Raw genomic sequence first — 24,504 nt, 5'->3', positions numbered from 1 at the left:
TTCGAATCTTTTATCTATCTTGTTTTAGTTTTCTTTCTAAGATTTTGTAACTGGTTTGGATAAATAAAAGTTAATTTTGGACCTATGATTTTAAAATTTTAATGGTTTTCAGTAAAAAGAATCTAACCGATCAAATTTATGTCTTAGATCCACCTGTTTGTAATAGTGCACCTATTATCTATAAATCCTGAATACGCCTCTGACGGAATGTGAGGCTAATATTGTTAGGGCATGTGAAAAAGAGATGCAAAGATATCCCAGTACAGAGGTGTGCGAGGTTTGCTATGTATGATTTCATAAAAGGTAGAGGTAAGTCAAACAAGTACGAGGAGAGATGATTAGACATGGCATGGTGCAACTTCAGCTTACCATGAAGACATAACCTTAGATATGAGATTATAGAAAATATAAATTAGGGTAAAAGGTTAGTAGATAGTTGAATATTACTTCACTTATTTTTTCATACTAATAGTCATAGTATTACTCCTATAGTTTCTTGTTTCTTTAGTTTCAATTACTATTTATTTTTTCGAATATATATACTTTGATTATCAAATTGTTTTATTGCAATTATACTATTCCTTTTTTCATAACGTTTTTTCATATATTGCATTCCTTAATTTCTTTCCTCCCGTTAGTTTCTTGAGTTGATCATCTTTTAGAAACAACCTCTCTACCTCCTTAAAATAGGGTAAGATTTATGTACACACTATCCTTCTTAGATCTTACTAATGAAATTACACTATATATGTACATGGATGCATCTAGTGAACAAGTCATGGGTTCACCTAAACCCATCAATTTTGGCTCATGTATATGTTCTTAATATGTGTGTTAAAAACTCTCACTAAACATATATAATTAATCTCTTTGTCTCAATTTATGTGTCATAGTTAGAATTTCGAGATTCAAACTTTTAAACTTTGATCGTAAATTAGAACATAAAAGCTTTAATTTTTTAAATAAAATTTATATATTTAAAAAGTACTATAAATCACAATAATTAACAATTTAAAAGACATATAAACAAGTTCTGATATTCTTTTAAATTAACTCTCAAGATTTCAACCAGTGTTTTTAAAAACGTTTTTGGGGCGAGTTTCGGGACGGGGCGTACCAAAAACGCTCCGGGGCGTAAATTAAAGACGTAGATCCATAAGGTGTAAGCCCTAAAATTTGAGGCGTAATCCCTGAGCATAAAAACGTAAGTCCTGGGCGTAAAAACGTACACCCGGGAGTTTTTAATTTTTTTTTAAACCTTTTTTGCTTTACATTATATTTTTATTATTGGTGAAATGATATTTCTCAAATAGTAATTATAATACTTTTTTTCTTCATTATTGATTATTAATACTTATCTCAAATAAAAATCATAAATTATTGAAAAGTTTACTTTTGCTTATTTTATTAGTAATAAAACTATAGAATTGAATATACATGAGACTACTCCCCGTATATCCACGGGACTTACGTCCCGTGTCTCGAAGCCCGTGTCCTGTACTGCATAAAACACCTCGTCTCAAACCCCCGCTTTTTAAAACACTGATTTCAACTATACTACATAAATTGAAATGATAGCCGAATGAAGAAATAAATTCCCAAGTCAGTAAATTTGATGAAAAAAGTAGAATAATGAATCTAAACTCAAAGTTCAAATCCAAAATATTCTTTTTTGTTTAACCTATGATATAGTAAAAAAATAAAATAAGATAGGGATCCAAAATGTAGATGGGGTAGGAAATAGACAAGTATATAAACACGGTACGTACATAATAAGGACAAAAAGGGAAAAAGATAAAAGAGTTTTGCTGTCATTGCATTTCTTCATTAATCCCACATGCATGCCCTGCCTAAATTTTCCTCCTCACATGACCATTTTGGCCCCACCCCTCCAATAATACCACGTGGACTAGATTCTCCCTTTTAAAAAATTATAAAATAATTAAAAAATAATAATTTAATTTTTAGATTTTTTTTTTATATCTTCACACCTCCTATTTTTGATATGTAAGTCATTTTTGTGGTCCTATTTTATATGAACTTATTATTATAATTACGGAATTCAATATTTATTATATACACATAAAAAATAATTTTATTTATATATATATATATATCGTAATCTAGCTTCGTTAACATAGTTATTAATATGTTTTCGCTAAACTATACAACAAACAACAATAACAACATATTTAATGATTTTTTACTAAATAGGGTCTGAGGAGAGTAGAGTATACATAAATATTAACACTATTTCGTGAAAATAGAAAGATTGTTTTCAAAAGGGCCTCAATTCAAGTGTCTACAAGAAAGAAATGCTAATAAATAGCAAAATAGTGTAATAAGAAAACACAATAAATTTTTGCTAAACTATAGAAAATTAAAATATAAATATACTAGGGGTGTGTTTGGAATATTTTTAATTATTTTTATATTTGATTGATCAAAATATATTCTTAAGAATGAAGGAAAATGACTTTCCTAACGAAAGTAAGGAAAGTAAGTTTCACTCTTTGACTATATTATTAGATTACATATAAATACAAAAATAAGTAAGAAATTTACTTATTTTCCTCAAATATATCTTTTTAAATCTTACAAAAATAAGTAAGAAATTTACTTATTTTTCTCAAATATATCTTTTTAAATCTCAAAACTATTTTCTTTGAAAAATACTTTTGAGTGATCAGAGACAAATTCATGAGTCCGATGTGAAGTGTTTGAATCGTGCGAGAATTGTAAGTATATCTATCTCAATGTATAATTATGCACGAATTAATCTAAATAATATCACGACCTGTGAAAAAGAGTGACGAGAATAATTCCACATCAGATGAGGATGAAATTTCTGAACCCTTTATATAATTTAGATAATTCTCTACCTTTTGAATTAAATTTTTGAAGTATGAATTAGACTCGAAATGCGTTTAATTGGAATGTAATGACAGATTATAATGGAGTGTCCACACATTCTATTTTGGTAAATAAATAATAGAGTCTTTCATTTTCTTTGTTATATACTTATCGTGTATGCACAACCATACAACGTAATCATTTATTTTTTGGTCACTAAATTAGGAATAATAATTATTATTATATATATTTATAAAAAAAATATTTATATATACTTGTGGCTATGATACCAAAACTACACTTTCAAAAAAGGAAAAAACCATTTCAAGTTTTTGATTGCTCTAATTTTTTTCCTCTGAAATTTGCTCTGTTCAACTCAAAGTGTATGTTTTTTTTTCTTTTCTTGCTTTTTTGCCTTTTGAATTTTTTTGGATTGATTAAAATTGTGTGTTGTGGGAATTTTTTTTCTAAAATTTTCTTTACTTTTTAAAGTTTTTAAGAAACTTTTTTTTTCTTTTACTTAGGGGATTTCAAATTATACTATGTTGGAGTTCTCTTTCTTGATAAAATTATCAAGAAAAATTTCAACTCTTGCTACTTTTGAGTGCAAATTTTGAATCTTGGTAAATTGGATTTTGTTCATTGATATTGGATTTGATTCATTTTTGTGTGAAGATTCTCTAAAATGTTGAGGTTGTTCTATTTGTGAAACAGAGGTGGAGCCAGGATTTTTAGTTTACGATAATTAAGAAGTTGAGGTTATTCTATTTGTGAAAGCAGAGGTGGAACCAGAATTTTTAGTTTATAGTCTCTAAAAAGCTGAGGTTATTCCATTTGTGAAACAGAGGCTGAGTCGGGATTTTTAGTTTACTGTATTTAAAAAGTTGAGGCTATTATGTTGTGAAGTAGAGGCGGAGCCAGAATTTTTAGTTTATTGATTCTGAATCACAATTCTTTTTGTTTATTGGGTTTTTGATATATTGTGTATACATGTCAAATGATTTTTTAACAAAAATATAGGTCTTGGAGCTAAAAGTAACTAGAGAATCGTAGTATCTCAGTTGGTTAGCTACCTGAATTTTTACTTGTTAGTGAGAAACTAAAATTATTGAATTCTGTCGAACTCGTAACTAAAGTGTGGCTCCACCCTTAATGTGGAGTAGCTTTATATCTAGCTGGATATGTTATGATCTGTTGTTGATTATAATCCAAAAAGTTAAAGAGGTGGTTGGATAATTGATTGTTCCAATAATTCTCTGTTTTTTATTCAATCTCTTTGGATTTTTTTTTTCTTTTAGTAAAATGTATATTATATATGACTTAATTTAATCAACTGGTGTTGTCATCTTGATTCTCATCTTTTAAATAATTAGGGAAATATATCAATTAAAGAATTGGATATGATAGACTCTTGATTGTAGCAGAGCGGAGCCAGGTAGGGCCGAGGGGTTCTTACATGGTTAGAAATATTTTTTATGTATATGTAGTAGGTGTTGAGCCTCATTCGGCTTCTTGTGTGTTAAATTTTTTGGCTCCGTCGCTAGTAGTTAGTAGAGTGATTTGTGTATATAGTAATCTTCTATCATCTATGTGTATGAAATAATGTGAGGTGTGAATTATAACAACATTTTCTACTTCTCTACAGAATCGTGTTGGTGTATCGATAATGAATCGGACAAAGATCAAGCGTAGAGTTGGTAAATATGAAGTTGGAAGGACAATTGGTGAGGGAACGTTCGCGAAAGTCAAGTTTGCGAAGAATTCAGAGACGGGAGAACATGTGGCGATCAAGATTCTCGATAAAGATAAGGTCCTTAAGCACAAAATGGCTGAACAGGTAACATTTTCGAGTTCACAATGCACTCTGCACTCTTGATCTATCACCTTTTATGCTGTCCTTCGATTATAATTAGTGCTAGGCAATGCGTGTCTTCAAAAAAGTTACTTAGTCTTGCCTTTGTTGAACGTCTAGTATTCTTGTATGGTTTATGTATCTTCCTGTGTGAGCTTTTGATCGTTAACTCTTATGCAAAATTTGACAGATAAAGCGGGAAATAGCTACAATGAAGTTAATCAGACATCCTCATGTTGTACAGTTATACGAGGTTGGTCCTTTCTCAACATCTTCTATGTGTTATGTCAGTAATCGGTATGTGTGGTTAGTTTATACCTCGGTTTACTAAGGCAATACATCTGAATCGTGTATCCATCGTACATCTGAAGTAATAACCAAGGTGTTGCTTTGAATTTGATCTACTTGTTACTCCTACCATGTTTCTTTACTTATATTGGAACGATTGATCGAGACATTTGACATAACAAAATAGCAAAGAGTTAAGTGGAATGTAGTTCTTGAGTTGCATATTGTTACATATAGTTATGTTCTGTAACTCTGCTGTCTCACATTTTTGTCGAAGTACAATTTTACTTGTGTTCTGAAACTCTGTTGTCTCACATTTTTTGTCGAAGTACGATTTTACTCTTAATCATGTCCTGGTTTCATCTGCCCGTAGGTTATGGGAAGCAAGACAAAGATATTTATTATTTTGGAGTTCGTTACAGGTGGAGAGTTATTCGATAAAATTGTAAGTTCAAACCTATTTGGTGCTTATATATATATGTTTTGGTGATAATTTTGACTCTGATTGAAGTTTATCACATATTATTGGCATAAAGGTAAATCATGGACGAATGCGTGAAGAAGAGGCAAGGAAGTATTTTCAGCAACTTATTCATACTGTTGATTATTGCCATAGTAGGGGAGTTTATCACCGAGATCTAAAGGTAAGCGTTGTTGCTGTTGCAGCACTTAACGAGTTCATTTCTAATCTTTTTCGTTCCTGTCTCTATTTCCATTACGTTTATACATTGACAATGTAAACAATGTTTTGGTTATCATATTAAAACTCTTTGACATGATGTTGTAAAAGAGTTTCACATTGTTTTCGATGCATAGAAATTAAACTTTTTTTTTTTCGTGCAGCCTGAAAATTTACTGTTGGATGCTTCGGGTGACCTTAAGGTTTCTGATTTTGGATTGAGTGCTCTGTCCCAGCAAGTCAGGGTAAACTATTTTCTCTACTAACTGTTTCTCGTTTAACATCGGAAAATGAAATCCTCAACTCCGTCTCTACTTTGTGCTAATCAATTTAGTAATGCAGGAGAGACAGTATTATTTTGAGTTCTTATATATAGTTGTATTTTCCAGGCTGACGGTTTACTGCATACCACTTGCGGAACTCCGAACTATGTTGCACCTGAGGTATAACCAAACTGGTTTTTGCTTAACTTTCTCTTTATGTTTTTCTGGAACAGAATTAGCAGATAGGCATTCCACTAGCTTGAAAATGAACTCGTAGTTAGAAATTAGATGCTCAGTAGTGTCCAGTCTCTTTCGATCTCTCTCCAATACTTTAAAACGAGCTACAAGGCTTCTGCTTAAATAGGAGTTATATAAGTAGTTCAGCTATTTGATTCGAATGAGTAACCTCACTTTCTTTCCCTACTACAATATGCTCAAAAAAATGTTTCGTCATATCAAAGGGCAATGACATAGATTTTCACTGATCTATTGCGTAACATATGTGAGCCTTACGTGGATGATTTAGTAGGCTTTCCAAAATAAAAAACCGAACAAATCCAAAATTTACTCCAGGCCTTCGAATGGTTAAAGAAACATCAATTGAATCTTTGACTGAAAAATTGAACTCCTTTATTATTAGGTACTCAATGACCGAGGATACGATGGGGCAACGGCAGACCTCTGGTCGTGCGGAGTCATACTCTTTGTACTGCTTGCAGGTTACTTGCCTTTTGATGACTCCAATCTTATGAACCTCTATAACAAAGTGAGTATTTTTCTTCATCATTTCGTACCGTTCAATCTTTGTGTGTTTATCTGTTGGCGAAGTTTCACAATGTCTGTCCTGGTATACAGATCTCTGCTGCTGAATTTACGTGCCCACCTTGGATCTCTTTTGGTGCAATGAAGTTGATTACTCGCATCTTGGATCCGAATCCTATGACAGTATGTATACTGGATATCGTGACTATACATTGATATTTTTCATTTTCTTCTTATTCGTGAGATATATGTTATATACATGCAGCGTATTACCGTACCTGAAATTTTGGAGGATGAATGGTTTAAGAAAGATTATAGACCACCTGTTTTCGATGAAATAGAAGATGCAAACCTGGATGATGTCGAAGCAGTCTTCAAGGACTCCGAAGTGAGCATAGTGAACATGTCGATAATTTATCTATCGATTTTAGAGGAAAGAAGTGGTTGTAATATGAAATTTATCTCACATGCTACTCATTTCTTGGCATTACAACAGGAATATCACGTAACGGAGAGAAGAGAAGAGAAGCCAACTTCCATGAATGCATTCGAGTTGATCTCTATGTCACAAGGGCTTAACCTTGGCAATCTCTTCGACGAACAGGTCACAAATTATTGTCTTTATTTTAAATGTTTTTCCCACTTTGTACGAAACATTGATGATGTTCGTATTATTTTGTTCTTCGTATGTTTGACAAAATGTGTTGATTCTGTTTGTTCTCAGGGATTCAAGAGAGAAACAAGGTTCACGTCTAAATGTCCGGCCAATGAGATAATCAGTAAGATTGAAGAAGCTGCTAAGCCTCTCGGTTTTGACGTTCACAAAAAGAACTACAAGGTGGTGATGAAGTTCTCACTTATGCATTCTATATATGTTTAATGATCTATATGAGATAGTGATCGATTATAACAGAAATGAAACGCTTAACTGTTCTTATGTTCGATGTGTCCCCTCAGATGAGGCTCCAGAATCTGAAAGCCGGAAGAAAAGGGAACCTTAATGTTTCCACTGAGGTATTTAAATGTGCATCCGCGTTGATCTTTTGAAATGTTTTGTTGTTTAATTCTGAACGCTGTTTCGATCTTCTATTTAGGTGTTTCAAGTTGCTCCTTCTCTTCATATGGTCGAGGTGCGGAAGTCAAAAGGAGACACTTTGGAATTCCACAAGGTACATGTAGTATTGTTAGCTTTATGACTTCTCGTAGGTGTTAATAGGCGTTTTGACTCGTATAATCACAAGCAACCCCAGGAGATTGGCCTGATGTAAACTTTTACCACAGTTATGAGTTTTGTTGCTTGGACTCGTGTACGGATGTGGATCTTGAAATCGGATTCTTGGTTATAGATGTAGTCAAAACATCCAAGTTAAGTTGACCAAATCCGGTAGGGATCTCACATCCACATCCGATTTAAGGTCATCGCTGTGTAGTAGGTTGAAGGTCAACTTAAAAGTAGTTTCGATATGATGAATCCTATGATACATATAGTGTATTCATATAACCGATCTCAACTTACTTAGAATTAAGACGTAGTTATTGATTAACGTATTAGTTAATTTTCTTCGTAGCATACCGCCGACCCTTCGCTATCGTCTTTTAACCATTTTGTTTGTTTTTATGCAGTTCTACAAGAATCTTTCAACCTGCCTAGATAATGTTGTATGGAAAACTGAACAGGACATGGAAGAAAAGAAATGAAGAACAATTTCTTATTGTTTTTTTCCATATTTTTAAAAAAAAATTTGGGACCATATTTTTAAGGTTTTACCAATTGTTTTATTAGGGGTAGGTGTTTTATTAGACAAACAGTAGAAGTTGCTTCAATTGAAATTAAGTTTGTATGATTTGTATCACTTTTTGGAAAAATTGTGATTGCAATTGTATACAGTATATTGGATTTTTCAGATTTTCCTTTTTCTCTTTGAAAAATCATTATTTCATTTCTACTCTCTTGATTATACAAAAAGAAAAAGGGTAGCTCGATGCACTAAGTATTGCTATGCACGGGATCCTAAGAAGGGTCAAACCACATTAGGCCTGTTGTATGCAATATTTTTATCTTTTTTTTGCGAAAGCCTGATAATGTGCACTATGAGGCTTTGCATTAATATTATATGATGGTGAACGTTGAGTTGTTAAAGTTCAATATATCTATAACATGAGTAATAAAGAGACGCGAATGAAAGTATGGTCATATCAGATTAATAATGACTACATTCAACAACACACATTATGGATAAATTATAAGAAGATCGCTTGAGATCGATAGACCTAAAATCACATAAAAGGAAGTTGTTTAGAGAATTTATTAAGTCTTTGTTATTGATGCAGATTTAGCTGAAAATATAGGATACAAAAGAAAACCCTATAAGTGATATTATTACTTGTTAAGGATAAATAATAGACTTTTTATGGAATTTAACTCAGAATTTTTTTAGGGGAATAAACATAATTATTGTTGTTAATATTAGTGTGAACTTTGCAGCAAACACTTGCAAATAAGCATATAATACATAAACGTGTCATTTAATTTCATCTTAACTTGATATTAATGTCCTCTGATACTTGAAATGTGCGCAACTTGGTCTCAACTTAACATCTATGCCCTTCAGCTTTGAATGTGCAGTAGACACGCCTTACATCTTTTCCCTCCAACTTTGAATTCACAAGACACTTAAAATTAAACAAATAAACACATATCCGACCTAATACAAAAATCAATTCATATCTCACGTGAATTACAAGTCAATTCAACTATATGTCACGTGAATTGTCATGTTAGACGAGTGAATTGCCAAGTAGGACAAGTGTATTCAAATGCAATTCAACTATATCTCATTGAATTGCCATGCCATGTCGGACGAGTGTTTGAATTGCCATATAGAACAAGTGTATTCAAATTAGACGAGTGTGTATTTATTCAACTTTAGATGTCAACATGACTCTAGATGTCAATTAAAACTAAAACCAACCTAATGATAACATAAATGCCATCAACTATAACCAAATTAAAAGATGAATATCATATATATACACATATTATAACAATTTGAAATTGAATTGTAGGGCTTTACCCCAAAGGGAAGCCCTTCCAAAAATTCTCAACGGCCATGGCAAAAGCCAAGGCCGATGAGGGGGTTTGGAAATAGTTTTCAACCAGCAATAGACGCGCCTCAGTTAGAACCTCACTAGCTGCGTCATTGCCCCAAGCACAAAGATAATTTAAACCATGTAGTAGCATTGGGTTATATAGCCCTATGCTTCACCCACTTTCTTATGCAATATCGATATGGGATAACTATAGTATCCTTTTTCAATTGCCAACACTTAAATTCTTTGCCTTCCAACTTATGGATTAATATAAAAGGTGTGTTTGATACGAAAGAAAATGTTTTCCAAGAAAATAAATGATTTTTCTTGTATTTGGTATGTAAGTAACATGAAGTTGGGGGTAGGGGTGTTAGGGTTGTGGGAATGGGAGTTATGGCGTTGGGATGGGGTTGGAATGTGTTGGAGAGTGGGGGAGGAAATAATTATTGTAGAATGTCATTTCTCGAATTTGATTTCGTTACTTTTTTTGGACATAGTCAGTCACTTAAACTTGCCACGATGTTTCATTTATATATTTGAACTAAGTTATGTTTCAGTTGGACATTTCAACTAGTAATAAAGTGTTTTAATTAGACATTTTCGATTCAAATGTGACCAACCAATGTTGACTCACATGATAAAATAGTATATATTTTGCATATTAAAACAATATCATTGTGAAAAAACTTTTCATGAATAGGAATAAATCTTTCTTTAGTATATAGAAGCATAGTAATTAATGCCACTCTTTCAAAACCTCCGTTACACTTTTGGCTAATTTTGAACATTCTTGGGCATTTCTCTAAAGGTACTTGCTATAGAATTGCCTTGGACTCTTCTTTATATTTCGACTCTCCTTGATGAAAATCCTGATTCCGCCTCTGGGAGACCGTGCACCTTTGTCTATTACTATTTACGTGATGGACATTTCTCTTGAGACTAACTTGTCATCTGCTTTGTTTGATCTGTTGTGAGCTCTTCATGACATCTTTTGGTGCTTGTACAAGTTCTAGTGTAGCTAGAACCTCATCCATGGTTGGCCTAAGTTTTGGATCGACGTCGAGGCACCTCAGGACAAGGGAAGCTGCAGCTTGTGCACCTTTCTTTGAGTACTGTCCTCCCAACCTTGTGTCCATTATTCTCAACACTCTCCTACTATCACTTATGAATGGTTTTGCCCATTCCACCAATTTCTCATCAGCACCTCCTGCATTTTCAGCACCCATTGATCGTTTTCCGGATAGCAACTCTAGTAGAACAACTCCATAGCTGTAAACATCAGTCTTTGGTGTCAAGTGACCTGTTATGAACAAGTTGCATTGGAAAGTTTAGTGAAAAAAGGCCTTTACCACGTTAGTCATATGCAAAAATATCAAAGAGTTTAAATTCTATGCACTGACGTTCAAATCACTTATAAGGTAATACAAATAGTTTTTAAGGTAACACATGATGCTTATCAACTGATTTAGAAACCTGATGCAAGATATTCTGGTGCAGCATAACCAGTAGTACCAAAAACTCTTGTCGAGACATGAGTTCTGCCTCCACTAGGACCATCTCTTGCCAGACCAAAAGCCGATAGCTTGGCATTGAAATCCTGCAAAAACTTACGCGACTTAAAAGTTATAACTTGTCTAATGCTAATCATTACTATTTCAGTTTTGGAGAGCTTACTGAATCAAGTAGTATGTTTGAAGCCTTGAGATCGCGGTAAATAACATTTGCTTCAAGGCCGTGTAAGAAAGACAAGCCTCGTGCAACATCTACTGCAATACACATTCGTGTAGCCCAAGGTATAATCTGAACTCCCTCTGTTCACAAAACAATTGAAAGACGTTAATCGTCAACCTTATGACTAAGCATACAAACACAAAGGTAAAGAGATCATTTGACTCACTTTTAAATAAATGATTTTCCAAACTTCCTTTTGACATGACTTCATAAACAAGAAGTCTGTTATCAAGCTCCGCGCAATATCCAATTAACTTCACTAGATTTTCATGGTAAAGCAGCCCTAAGTAGTTAACCTCTGCCTGCAGGTTTGGTTATGTCGAAAACAAAGTTAAATCACAATAGTACAAGTGCTTCAAAAGATGTTAACTGCCAAGGTATTGTCCACATCGAAATGTGAGGGGAAGTTTAGTGATCATAAAAGGCGGAGTCAGGAATTCAACTTTGAGGGCATCTCCAAGGTTAAATCCCGAAGGGACAAAACCATGACGCCCTGAAGTTAGGTCCAAAGCGGACAATACCTTGGCAATTAGACCTGGACAGTTACAGTTTAAGTTGTTTACGACATACAAGCCATTCTCTATGCCCTTGGAAGCTTCCGGGGTTAAGTTTCTTGACAGCTACAACCATACCACTTCCTGGTTTGCAAGGAGCAAAAGTAATCTCATCTATCCNCCTGGTTTGCAAGGAGCAAAAGTATTCTCATCTATCCATCCTTTGAAGACGTAACTAAAACCTCCTTCGTCAAGAAGACTATCAGCTCGAAAGTTCCTAGTTGCATTTTTCAGTTCATTGTAGGTAAATGACTTGAGGTTGCTTGGAACAAATGAATCATTTGAGCAAAAACTGTTATGAAATGAGTGTTTATGAGAATGAAACTGTTCCTTTTTCACACTGCTTGAAGAGCCAAAATTAGAATCTGAAATAGAAATTGCCAAGTAAGTTAGGGTGGAGTATACGAATCCTTACTGTTCATGCCACTCTCCTTAAGCTTCTCTAGCACAGCAAGTTATGTACATTGTCTAAAAAAATCCAAACAAATATTGTAACTTAATAAACCAAAGCAACAAACTTCTATACAAGACAGAACACAAAAGAACGAAAAAAGAACAAGGAGACTGAGCGCGTAGAAGCTAATAATTGCAAACTTTGACAACAATAAATTAAAGTTTCTAGTGTAGCAACAAAGGTGACTCAAAAAAGTTCAAAAATCTAGGTGTGACATTATTGCATTTTTCTCGAAACTCTTAGTAAAATTTCTAGCTCCACGATTAGTTCAAATCATAGTGCTTTGGCTAATGACACATAACAAAATATGAATATGATTTACAAATCATAATGTTCAACTTTTGTAAACAAATTATATTAAAAAAATGTAGGGATAAATTTGAAATAAAAAAGGGAATTGTACCAAAAAATAGGCTAGAAGAAACATGATCAAGTTTTGAAAATTTTCCAGAGCAAATCCCCATTGTAATGAGAAGTTTATAATACTTTGGAAAAAAATTGGAAATTTATAGAGAAGGGATAAGAGAAAAAACAGAAAAAATATCTATATTTGGAAAAATATGTAGTTGAATAAATTAATCCAAAATTTAATATTATTCCTAAGCGGTCTTCAGTCAAGGCCAATTCCTAATACAATAAGATACTCATTGGGAAAAAAGTTTGACTAGGTGCATGTTTGGATTGGCTTAAAAAAACAGCTTTTAAGTCAAAAATAGAAAAGTCATACTGAAATAATTTTAAGTCAAAAAATAATAAGTAGGGGAAACCTACTTTTGGTTTTTAACTTATTTTAAGTTATTTTTAATCTAGCCAAACACTTTCTATCTTTTTTTAAGTTATTTTTTTGACTTATTTTAAGTTATTTTTATATTTGTCAAACACTTCCATAAGTCAAAAACTGGATTAAAATTAGATTTGACCAACTTTTAAGCCAATCAAAACACTTCTAAGGGCCACTTATTGCCATTTATACATAACTTGTTGATTTATTTCATAAATTATAATACATAATTAGAAATAAAATGATTATTTTTTTATGTATATTAAAGCAAAGACTATTTCATATATATAATTATTATTATTACTAATTATGACATGCATTTCATTTTTTTCAAGTTTTGATTAATGTATTTCTATGTAAGATTGAAATTAACACAAAAGGAAATAACTTGAAATTTATGTTTTCATTTTTTCGACAACAGTAATAGTTTTAGTCAAAATTAATGCATTTGGAAAATGAAGGATTCTGCTCCACATAATTGACTCTAAAAAAGGAAACTATGACAATTAAAAGTGGATGAAGGTAGTAATATACTACCTTTATCCACTTTTAATGCACGTGGTAAATATATAACTAAAACATTTTTAATACGAATGTATTATAAATAATATGTGTGAATTTTAAATATTTCAATACAATCTAAATTGATTTTATGTTGTTAGAAATGTATTATATTTGTTGAAAAAACAACAATCAAATTCCTAACAATGTATAATATCAAATTCAAATTGTATTATAACTATTGTCTATATTTAATATACTTTTAATACAATTGTAATACAACTTTTAGAAAATGCACCTCTTCTTCTCTGATTCGATGATTCACCACCAGACCACCATCAGACTATCAGTAGCTAAAGTCAATCTCAAAATAAATCACCATACAGTTCACCCGCAACCACCAAGCTCCCGTTTCCCTATTTTTTCAGTCCAAACATGTTACACCCTGAAAACTTTTAAGTTAAGATCCAAACTATTCTTCATTTACGTATAAGGTCGTGTCAGGTAATTCTTAAATTATACTTAGGTGTTAAGGTCAATTTTTTAGTATGATAGTAAATTCAGAGATAAATTAAGGTCACAAGAAACCCCTAGCACAAAGTTGAGTTGAAAACTTCTTTACCGATTAAGTTTTGACATAAGATTCTACTTAGGTCAACTTCAAACAACTATATCACTCAATTCATAATGAATTAGGTGGTCCACGACCTATCAAATTAACGGTATACGAGTCCTCTTTCCAACGCCACTAAGTTTGCCTCATTTCGAGTTTGGAGTAAAAGGTTATGCCTATTTTAGTGAAGCCCCTGTCAGATAGTCGATGTTCTACAACTAGACCTATGGACGGTAGAAGTTTCGATGAATGGTAGACCCTTCTGTGAAGGATTGCTACACACGCTATAGAGTTATTTTGGTTCTTTCCCAAGCTTTTTAACCCTATTTTAAGTCATTTTTAAGTGTTTTAACTGATATATCAATCAATTATGTTGACACCCAATTTTTGACCTCCACATTGTAGATTAATAATCGAGCTTCTTAAATTCCCAACGATTTGAAATAATTGACTTTATAAAATTCAAAATATTTTTCGAGTCATTTTGAATAATTTCATTTTTTTAACTAATATATATATATTATATATATAATTTTATATATATTTATTACATTTTATGAATATTCGAAAATCGTCTAAAAAATATTTTAGTTTTACTTAAATAGTTGGTTAATTGATTTAGTTAATTAGTAGTTATATTTTCAAGTCATTAGCTTACAATTAAGTTAATTATTTTATTTTGTTATGATTAAAGAAGCTCATTAATTAATTATTACTAATTCATCTTATTTAGTTTTAGCCGAATTCACCAACTAAATCTAATTTGGCTAACTTCTTAATTCCCATTGGCCAAGTTTGTGATCCATTTGTTTATTTCTTAAAATTCAAATATAACCAAACTTTGCTCCTTGATTGGGCCAAATTTAAGATCAAATTTGGCCCAAACTCCACTCCATTCTCAAAACCCACTCAACATGCCAGCCTCTTTGTCCGTTTCCCCCCTTTCCATTTTAATTTCCAGCAAATTTCAGCAATAAACAATCTATTCACAGCCCACTCCTTTATTCCTTTTAACCCAGCCCACTCTTTTACTTCCTGACCCGACCCCAGTCCAAAACTTTGTCCACAAAGAAGCCCATTCCAGCGTTCCAAATAACAACAACTATACAGACGACCCGATGCGCACAACAATACATCAAAACTCAACCGACCCCACTCTGCTTCTTCTTCCTCTCCACGCAAGAACATCAAGCAGAAGGCTGTAAACGAAACCCAAAAATTCCGGCAAGAAATCCGCAGATCCACACTCATTCCGTCACCTCGTCCCCTTTTGTCAAAACTCACCATCCTTTCTACTGTTTGCCTTTGAAAAGAGGGAAAATTTCAAAAGATTTTGAATATTTGCTCAACAGTTTCCCCCCTAATCGATCTCATTCTCTTCCTATATATACTCTCATTCTATTAACGTCTCAAAAGGGGGGGAGAGGGAAAAACACAATCGGAAAGAGAAAAAAAAATAAAAAAAATAGAGAGTTTGAGTCTCCTCTATTAGAATTCGAAGTTGTTTTATTTTTTGGAGCTCATCGAAATAGGCTCACAGTGGTGTTAGTTCTTCGTGGTTAAGCTCGTCATCCCAGTATCGCTGCTCCGAAAAAGGTTGCCGGGGTTGAAGTTGGTANGTAAGAGAAAGAATTCCTGCATCGCGGGAAAAGATTCACTCTGCTTCTTCTTCCTCTCCACGCAAGAACATCAAGCAGAAGGCTGTAAACGAAACCCAAAAAATCCGGCAAGAAATCCGCAGATCCACACTCATCCCGTCACCTCGTCCCCTTTTGTCAAAACTCACTATCCTTTCTACTGTTTGCCTTTGAAAAGAGGGAAAATTTCAAAAGATTTTGAATATTTGCTCAACAGTTTCCCCCCTAATCGATCTCATTCTCTTCCTATATATACTCTCATTCTATTAACGTCTCAAAAGGGGGGAGAGGGAAAAACACAATTGGAAAGAGAAAAAAAAATAAAAAAAATAGAGAGTTTGAGTCTCCTCTATTAGAATTCGAAGTTGTTTTATTTTTTGGAGCTCATCGAAATAGGCTCACAGTGGTGTTAGTTCTTCGTGGTTAAGCTCGTCATCCCAGTATCGCTGCTTCGAAAAAGGTTGCCGGGGTTGAAGTTGGTATAAACTTGGTCAACTGTTCAATGTGCAGAAAAATGGGCTGTATACATCCTATATACACTGATATACAACAAGTGTATACAAAAACGGGAATCAAGCCAAGAGCCCAATTTCTCCTTCCCTCTCTTAAATTATTTAATAGCAATTATTTATTATTTGTTGTTTATTAACTCTAACTTTAGAATTATTAATTCCCCAAAAGATGAACTATATTTTTTATGTTAGCAAAACACTTTAATCAACTCACGTACTTCATTTGAATATCTATAGTCAAAACTTTTTATTTATTCTTCGATTAATTAAAAAATAGTTTTCATGCCAATTTGTTTTAAAATGAGTCAAATAAATTATAATAAATTTAATTTTATTAAATATTCTAATCACTTGTATTTAGAGTCAAATATTTCATTTTGGATCCCTTTCTCTAAAAAATGAAATAAGATAAAAATGTGTCAGTTATTTAATTATTTTCTCAAGGTTAATCAAATATTGTAAATTATTATTCTTATGTTAAATCATTCTTCCTAAAAATAGTCAAATGTATTTTAGTCAAGTCGCAGGTCAACCGCATGTTAGCGGGCACTTCAAATGCTTAAACCCTTCTTGAAGTGTAAATTGAACTTCGAACTCTCTTTGGTATTTTCAAATGATTTTTTCTGTTTAAATCTTTGAAAATTATAAGTTTTCTTAATTTCTTTAAAAAATTAAGTGGCGACTCTTTTTAAGTATTTTTCTCAAATTGTTTTATACTTAGAACATTTCAAAAAAGTGATTTTTCTAAAGATAGTAAAATTACGACACAACAGAAATAGCGACTCCGCTGGGGACTTAATTGAGTTCTAACCATAGATTTGACTATTTGACTACTTGTTATTAATTGCTGAATTGTTTATTTGTGCTTAATGTGTTTAAATTGCTATAAACTGTTGCATTCATGCATAATATATTCCGTCAAATGACGCTTGTTTTTTATTTACCACTTAAAGGACGATTATGCGGGCCGCATTCGTTCGTTAACCAAATTGTTCTCGGGACACCCTGACGAATGTAGTTGGCTACTGGATAGTCAACGGTCGTTAATTGTCCCAGCTCAAGTAGTCCGCTTGGGTCACCTATCCGCTTTAAATAAAGCTCACTCTTAGGCAGACTAGTGTAGAGCCAGACTCAATCCCGAAAATTAGCGCATTGACTTAAGATGACCCAACACCCAAGGCGTGTTAGGCCCATTAAAAAGACCACCCTGAGTCCAAAACGGCTCACGATCTAAACGGACGATCATACTTATGTGTTTGAATTTGAAGGATGTATACGTCGTTCGCCAAACCATTGTCCCTTCGGGTTGAGAGTCTATCATACTTTAGTTTAATGAAGGTTTTCATGAGTTATCATTGAATCCAAAGGTCTTGGCACCCGAAGATGACAAGAAATAAAGAAAGAAGAACGACCTTTCATGAAAGCTTAGTTTAGAATTGTACCTCTGTGCGAGATTGATTATTTTGTATCCCATTTTTCCTATTATGTATCCCATTCAGTTTATCCGTAAAACTTGTATAAATTTGGGTTTTGGGGGCAATGGAGTGTTTCAATGACGTATACATCCTTCAAATCGTTAGGCCTACCCTTGGCGCAAAAGGGTCACATACATGTTTAGAACGCGCAATATTTGTTTATGTGTTATAACTGTTTGTGTGAATATGTTGCTTCATTTGAAGATATTCTAGCTCACTCTTCTTCAAATTTTTTTTTTAGAACTCCTAAGCACAAATATCAAGTCATTATCGAAAATACGTCCAAATACTCTTCAAGTCTTTAGTTTCCCAATAAATTCAAATTTCATTTTTTAAATCCAACTCTCTCATACCAGAAAAAGATTCACCGTCTCAAATCAAAAGGGATTCAAGGGTCGAACTACGTAGGACCTGAATTCTCCCTCGTGAGATACGTAGGCAACCTTTCAAGGTTCGGTCCCAATTTTTGAGAAGTTATATTTTTCCAACTTTTACAAAGAAATTAGAGTTACATCTCAATCGAAAATTGAAAATTATGACAATGAAAGATACAATTGATTTTGTCTCGACTCAAGTTGGCGTCTCTGGTTCACTAAGCTAAAAATCAAACAGGCAAATTTCTGTCTATTTGGTCATTTCTCTAAATACGTGGGCTAGTTTATCTTCGAATAAAGCAACTCTTGTGTGTTTGCACCAATGTGTGATATTTTGTATTACTTATCACCTTTAGGTACTAACACGTTATCTTTTGAGTTATTTTTCTTTGTCAGGTACTCAAAACTGATTTGTGTTGATAAGCTGGTTGAACACCCTTATTTTACAATATCTAAGGCTCCCAAAGATTCCTTCCCCGATCAAAATTTGCAAAAAGGAAAGGCGGCAATGGGTGATAATAATGAAGAGATTGGTCTGGCTGATGTTGTTGTGGCTCAGCCCACTGTCGCTGATCAAAATGAATTAATTATGCAATTGATGCAACAGATTGCCGAAATGAGGGTTGAAATGCAAATAAGACAAGATCTACCGAATCCAATTTTTTCGGTCAAACCTCCAGGAGATGGAAGACCTCCACTCCACTTTCCTCCTTCAAGCGCGAAACAGGTTCAAAATCCACCTTCTAACCCTGCTCAAAATCCCTGAATAATCGACCTAACCGCCCCAAATCTCCATCATGCCTCCGTCTCTTATCAAGCACCACCTCTTCCTCAAGATACCAACCCCCAAATGTCACTTCCTTCTCAAAATGCCAATCCGCATTCTTGCCCTCCCCCTCAAAACCAAAATGTCAATAATCCGCAAACCGTCCTCCACCATCAAAATCAGCATACCAATCCCCAGACTTTCCCTCAAAATCACCAAGCCACTCAAAATACCTAGAGTCCCTCTATTGCTTTGCCATTGCCTCTAAAGACTACTTTTCAAATTCCAATTCCAAATGAACATGCCAACTATTCTGAGCTTGATCACTATGAGAAACGGGAGAGAGAGTGGAGGTCAAAGGAAGAGGCAGTCAAGCTGAATATAAAAGAAGAGATCAGGAAAGCCATGAACGAGCTACATTGTATTTTTGAAGTCGATGGGTTAAGTTATCCCGAAAGGGTTTAAAGTGCCAAAATTCGACACTTTTGGAGAAACAGGGAATCCCTTGGCGCACCTGAGAGCCTACTGTGACCAACTTGTAATGGTTTACTTCCCATGAGATAAAACAGTGGTCCAGCTGGAATGCACTAGCTAAAGATTTCGTCGAACGGTTCGCCTACAATGTGGAGATCGTTCCTGATCGTTATTCTTTGGAGAGAACTAAGAAGAAATCCACTGAAAGCTATCGTGAATATGCGTATAGGTGGAAGAAAGAGGCCGCCCGGGTTCGACCTCCCATGTCTGAGAAGGAGATCGTTGAAGTGTTCATACGCATTCAAGAGCCAAAATATTATGACAGGATAATGTTGCTCATTGGAGCAAAATTTGCGGAGATAGTCAAGGTAGGTGAGATTATCGAAGATGGGCTTAAAATTGGAAAGATTTATCGCGTTGCCGCCCCTACCGAATTTTCAGGATTGTTGAAAATGAAGAGAGAGAATGTGTCTTCTATTTCCTGCGCATTTGATGAAAAAGGACATTTAAAAAAATCCTCACCTTTCAAAAGTTATCCTCGAGCTCCACAAAATTCATATCCAGTTTGTTATATCCAATCAGGTTATCAAATTCCCCCACCGAGTTATCAAATTCTACCCCCTAATTACTAAACTCCACCAACGAGTTACCAAATTCTACCTCTTGTTTACCAAACTCCACCTCCACATTACCAAAATACCCATCCGTATTACCAAGCTCCACCAGTTAATTGTTCAAATATCCAATCAAGTTACCAAACTCCACCTCTGTACTACCAAACACCCCTCCTAGATACCGAGCTCCACAATACCCAAATTTTCAAACGTAAGTACCAACTCACCAAAATCCTCTAAACTACCGTCAAGTACCTTCACATCCAGGAAATAATTACCATCCTCTTCGCCCAAATCTTGAAAAGAAACCTTCTAGAGTATTCACTCCTTTGGTTGAGAGCCGAACACAACTTTTTGAGAGATTGAAATCAGCTGGCCTGATACAGACAATTGATCCAAATAATATCAATGCCAACTCCAAGCTTTAAAGATCCTATCTTCACTGTGCTTACCATTCAGAAGGTGTTGGGCATATTACCGAGGATTGTATCAACTTGAAGCATAAAATTCAGGACTTGATAGATCAAAAGGTCGTCACTCTTCAGACTACCACTCCTAATGTTGATAGTAACCCCATGCGGAATCATGGAGGGGTAACTATTAATATGATTGAAGTCGAAGAGGATTTGAATGTGGAGAAAGTTATAATCTCAGTCAACTTTGAAAAACTTGAGAAAATTGTAGTTTCTCCAACCAAAAAATCTGAATTTGGGATCATGACACCTCATCAAGCTTTCGCTTTAGTGCCAAAGGAGGGTCAGAACAAGCTAAAGATCGATCAAGATTTTTCGAAATCATTGTCTCACTCATATAAGTTTTTTCCAATGCAAAATGGTCTAGGGGAAGGAATTAAAAATTTGTTCAAAGAAGGTGATATTGTGCTTGAAGAGATGATTGAGACATCAGTCATACTAGACAATGAGCCAAATAATCAAATACCTAACTGGAAATCTACTCCGCTCTTGGTTTCTCGCTCGTCCTGTGAAAATATTTTCAAATCTACTAATAGCATGTCATGTCACAAGTTGAGTGAACAAAATGAGGTAGATGCAAACGAATTTAAGGACTACAATGAGATGATCATGGTACCTAAACACCTGGTTGAGGAATTCAGACAGTTCAAAAGTCACGATAAGCCGAATTCAAAAGAGATCAGAATAGTGAATTAGGAAAATGATGAACGCATAAGAGAGATCAAATTGATGGCTATCTGACAAAAACACAAGAAAGAGAACTCATCAGTTTTCTTAGAGAACATATCGATACATTTATCTGATGACATCACATGGTTGAGCATGATCATTGTATCTCATAGGTCATCAATATAGTTAAATGTTGTCGAAAGATATCATGTTTGAAGACTCAATTTCTATCTTTTCCTTGTAATAGCCTTTATTTCTTTGTAATAGTTTAGGCTTAGAAAATTATCTCTTGTAATGAACTACGTCTGACCTGAATTTTCAAGAATGAGATACGTAGGCGCCACAACGGCTCGGTCATATCTCCCGTAAGATTTCTATTCTTCCTTTACAATAGAAACCGGACAGAATTTTTGGGAGGGACTCAAAAATTCTCGAGAAAAAGATCTTTTCCAACAAAGTCAAGACTGAAGTTACTTTGAGATTTGCAACTGGGACAAAATTTTTGAGAAGATCTCAAAAATTCCGTGATTGCTCACCAACGGTTAAAGATAAGCCAAGACTATTAACTGGGACAGAAATTTTGAGATGGCCTCAAAATTTCAACAGGGTTTATCGGCAGTTTAGAATAACTTTGAATATTTTTCAACAAGTAATTAGATGGACCTCAAGGCATCAACTTCAAAGACGTTCGCTAAAGCTCGACGTGACATGACACTTGGTAGCGACATTTTCCAAATATTCTTTTTGAAAATCTATTTTTTCTTAAAAACTTTTATTTCATGTCTAAATTATTTTGCATAAATATGTTTTGTCTTATCTATCAAGAAGCGGGAGATCAGAAAAATCAATCGGAGATAGTCAGACAAGGAGCAGACAACTGAAGAGATTGACACAGATCAGTTCGTTTTTAAAACTAACAATTTTTCTGTGGAAGCAGGTCTATAAGCTTGCCTCGAGATCAATGTATTCCTCCATTCAATGAATACGGAGAAGTCAAAAGGGTGAAGAGCTCTCCAAAATTGACAATTTTTCTGTAGATGCAGGAAATATCTTATACTTCTTATACCAAGAATTGGGAATATGAGTAGCATTACTTTATTCAAATTCTCAGCAAGGCGAGGTCCATAACGAATATGCAATTATGTTCGAAAATGGAACAAAGGAAAACCCGAAGAAAGAAATTTTATTTATTTTTCAGCAACTAAAGATACTTGGAGGACATTATCTGCATCATATTATTGGACATGATAATATTACTACCCGGAGAGTCATTTATATCGTATTGTCAAATGAGATGATACCACTACTCCGAGGGTCATTTTTATTTATATTGACGATTGAGACGATATCACTAACCGGAGAGACATTTATATCGTATTGTCAAATGAGATGATACCACTACTCCGAGGGTCATTTTTATTTATATTGTCAATTGAGACGATACCGCCACCCAAAAATACCCCAGAAGATCACCTATGTTGCTCGGTGAAGCTTTATCTTCGTTGGTACTGGGGACGGTGTCATCAAAAGAGATCATGCATCGCGAGAAAAGAGATTCATGCATTGCAAAAGAAGATTCATGCATCGCGGGAAGAAGATCCATCCATCGCGAGAAAAGAGATTCATGCATTGCAAAAGAAGATTCATGCATCGCGGGAAGAAGATCCATGCATCGCGAGAAAAGAGATTCATGCATCGCGGAAAAAGATTCTTGCATCGCGAGAAAAGAAATCATGCTTAGCAAGAGAAAGAATTCATGCATCGCAGGAAGAGATCATGCATAGCAAGAGAAAGAAGTCATGCATCGCGGGAAAGATCATGCATAGTAAGAGAAAGAATTCCTGCATCGCGGGAAAAGATTCACTCTGCTTCTTCTTCCTCTCCACGCAAGAACATCAAGCAGAAGGCTGTAAACGAAACCCAAAAAATCCGGCAAGAAATCCGCAGATCCACACTCATCCCGTCACCTCGTCCCCTTTTGTCAAAACTCACTATCCTTTCTACTGTTTGCCTTTGAAAAGAGGGAAAATTTCAAAAGATTTTGAATATTTGCTCAACAGTTTCCCCCCTAATCGATCTCATTCTCTTCCTATATATACTCTCATTCTATTAACGTCTCAAAAGGGGGGAGAGGGAAAAACACAATTGGAAAGAGAAAAAAAAATAAAAAAAATAGAGAGTTTGAGTCTCCTCTATTAGAATTCGAAGTTGTTTTATTTTTTGGAGCTCATCGAAATAGGCTCACAGTGGTGTTAGTTCTTCGTGGTTAAGCTCGTCATCCCAGTATCGCTGCTCCGAAAAAGGTTGCCGGGGTTGAAGTTGGTATAAACTTGGTCAACTGTTCAATGTGCAGAAAAATGGGCTGTATACATCCTATATACACTGATATACAACAAGTGTATACAAAAACGGGAATCAAGCCAAGAGCCCAATTTCTCCTTCCCTCTCTTAAATTATTTAATAGCAATTATTTATTATTTGTTGTTTATTAACTCTAACTTTAGAATTATTAATTCCCCAAAAGATGAACTATATTTTTTATGTTAGCAAAACACTTTAATCAACTCACGTACTTCATTTGAATATCTATAGTCAAAACTTTTTATTTATTCTTCGATTAATTAAAAAATAGTTTTCATGCCAATTTGTTTTAAAATGAGTCAAATAAATTATAATAAATTTAATTTTATTAAATATTCTAATCACTTGTATTTAGAGTCAAATATTTCATTTTGGATCCCTTTCTCTAAAAAATGAAATAAGATAAAAATGTGTCAGTTATTTAATTATTTTCTCAAGGTTAATCAAATATTGTAAATTATTATTCTTATGTTAAATCATTCTTCCTAAAAATAGTCAAATGTATTTTAGTCAAGTCGCAGGTCAACCGCATGTTAGCGGACACTTCAAATGCTTAAACCCTTCTTGAAGTGTAAATTGAACTTCGAACTCTCTTTGGTATTTTCAAATGATTTTTTCTGTTTAAATCTTTGAAAATTATAAGTTTTCTTAATTTCTTTAAAAAATTAAGTGGCGACTCTTTCTAAGTATTTTTCTCAAATTGTTTTATACTTAGAACATTTCAAAAA

General features: G+C 34.0%; 2 protein-coding genes and 1 non-coding gene across 3 annotated transcripts in view; 1 reads left to right on the top strand and 2 right to left on the bottom strand.

Annotated features, from left to right (window-relative positions):
- The first annotated feature begins 3,093 nt into the window (after nucleotides 1-3,093).
- Nucleotides 3,094-8,603, top strand: LOC125870285 (CBL-interacting serine/threonine-protein kinase 3-like). The gene is made up of 15 exons (XM_049550689.1): nucleotides 3,094-3,236; nucleotides 4,499-4,690; nucleotides 4,896-4,958; nucleotides 5,367-5,438; nucleotides 5,530-5,637; nucleotides 5,837-5,917; nucleotides 6,062-6,115; nucleotides 6,576-6,701; nucleotides 6,791-6,880; nucleotides 6,963-7,085; nucleotides 7,194-7,301; nucleotides 7,422-7,535; nucleotides 7,655-7,711; nucleotides 7,792-7,866; nucleotides 8,321-8,603. Exons 2-15 carry the CDS (start codon nucleotides 4,520-4,522, stop codon nucleotides 8,393-8,395), a joined length of 1,317 nt encoding a protein of 438 aa, XP_049406646.1. The 5' UTR covers nucleotides 3,094-3,236; nucleotides 4,499-4,519; the 3' UTR covers nucleotides 8,396-8,603.
- Nucleotides 8,604-9,763: 1,160 nt separating this feature from the next.
- LOC125853955 (U4 spliceosomal RNA) lies at nucleotides 9,764-9,916 on the bottom strand. The gene has a single exon (XR_007445256.1). It is a non-coding gene; the product is annotated as a U4 spliceosomal RNA (small nuclear RNA).
- An 818-nt stretch (nucleotides 9,917-10,734) lies between these two features.
- Nucleotides 10,735-24,504, bottom strand: part of LOC125859622 (probable serine/threonine-protein kinase PBL3) — a 34,780-nt gene continuing 21,010 nt past the window's right edge. The window contains exons 3-8 of the mRNA XM_049539408.1: nucleotides 12,218-12,417; nucleotides 12,089-12,179; nucleotides 11,659-11,820; nucleotides 11,462-11,587; nucleotides 11,261-11,384; nucleotides 10,735-11,087 (exon numbers count right to left, since the gene is read on the bottom strand). Coding sequence (XP_049395365.1) covers nucleotides 10,735-11,087; nucleotides 11,261-11,384; nucleotides 11,462-11,587; nucleotides 11,659-11,820; nucleotides 12,089-12,179; nucleotides 12,218-12,417 — 1,056 coding nt within the window. The remainder of the gene's footprint in view (nucleotides 11,088-11,260; nucleotides 11,385-11,461; nucleotides 11,588-11,658; nucleotides 11,821-12,088; nucleotides 12,180-12,217; nucleotides 12,418-24,504) is intronic.

The sequence above is a fragment of the Solanum stenotomum genome, chromosome 1 (genome assembly GCF_019186545.1).
Source record: "Solanum stenotomum isolate F172 chromosome 1, ASM1918654v1, whole genome shotgun sequence".
Classification (NCBI taxonomy): Eukaryota; Viridiplantae; Streptophyta; class Magnoliopsida; order Solanales; family Solanaceae; genus Solanum; species Solanum stenotomum.
This window is presented reverse-complemented; position numbering and strand designations above follow the sequence as displayed.

What these genes read in the sequence shown, in the direction of transcription:
- LOC125870285 (XM_049550689.1), top strand. Translation starts at nt 4,520, where the DNA reads ATGAATCGGACAAAGATCAAGCGTAGAGTTGGTAAATATGAAGTTGGA. An exon ending in ATGTTGTACAGTTATACGAG is followed by an intron (nt 4,959 to 5,366) that starts GTTGGTCCTTTC and finishes ATCTGCCCGTAG; the next exon opens with GTTATGGGAAGCAAGACAAA. An exon ending in CTCTGTCCCAGCAAGTCAGG is followed by an intron (nt 5,918 to 6,061) that starts GTAAACTATTTT and finishes TGTATTTTCCAG; the next exon opens with GCTGACGGTTTACTGCATAC.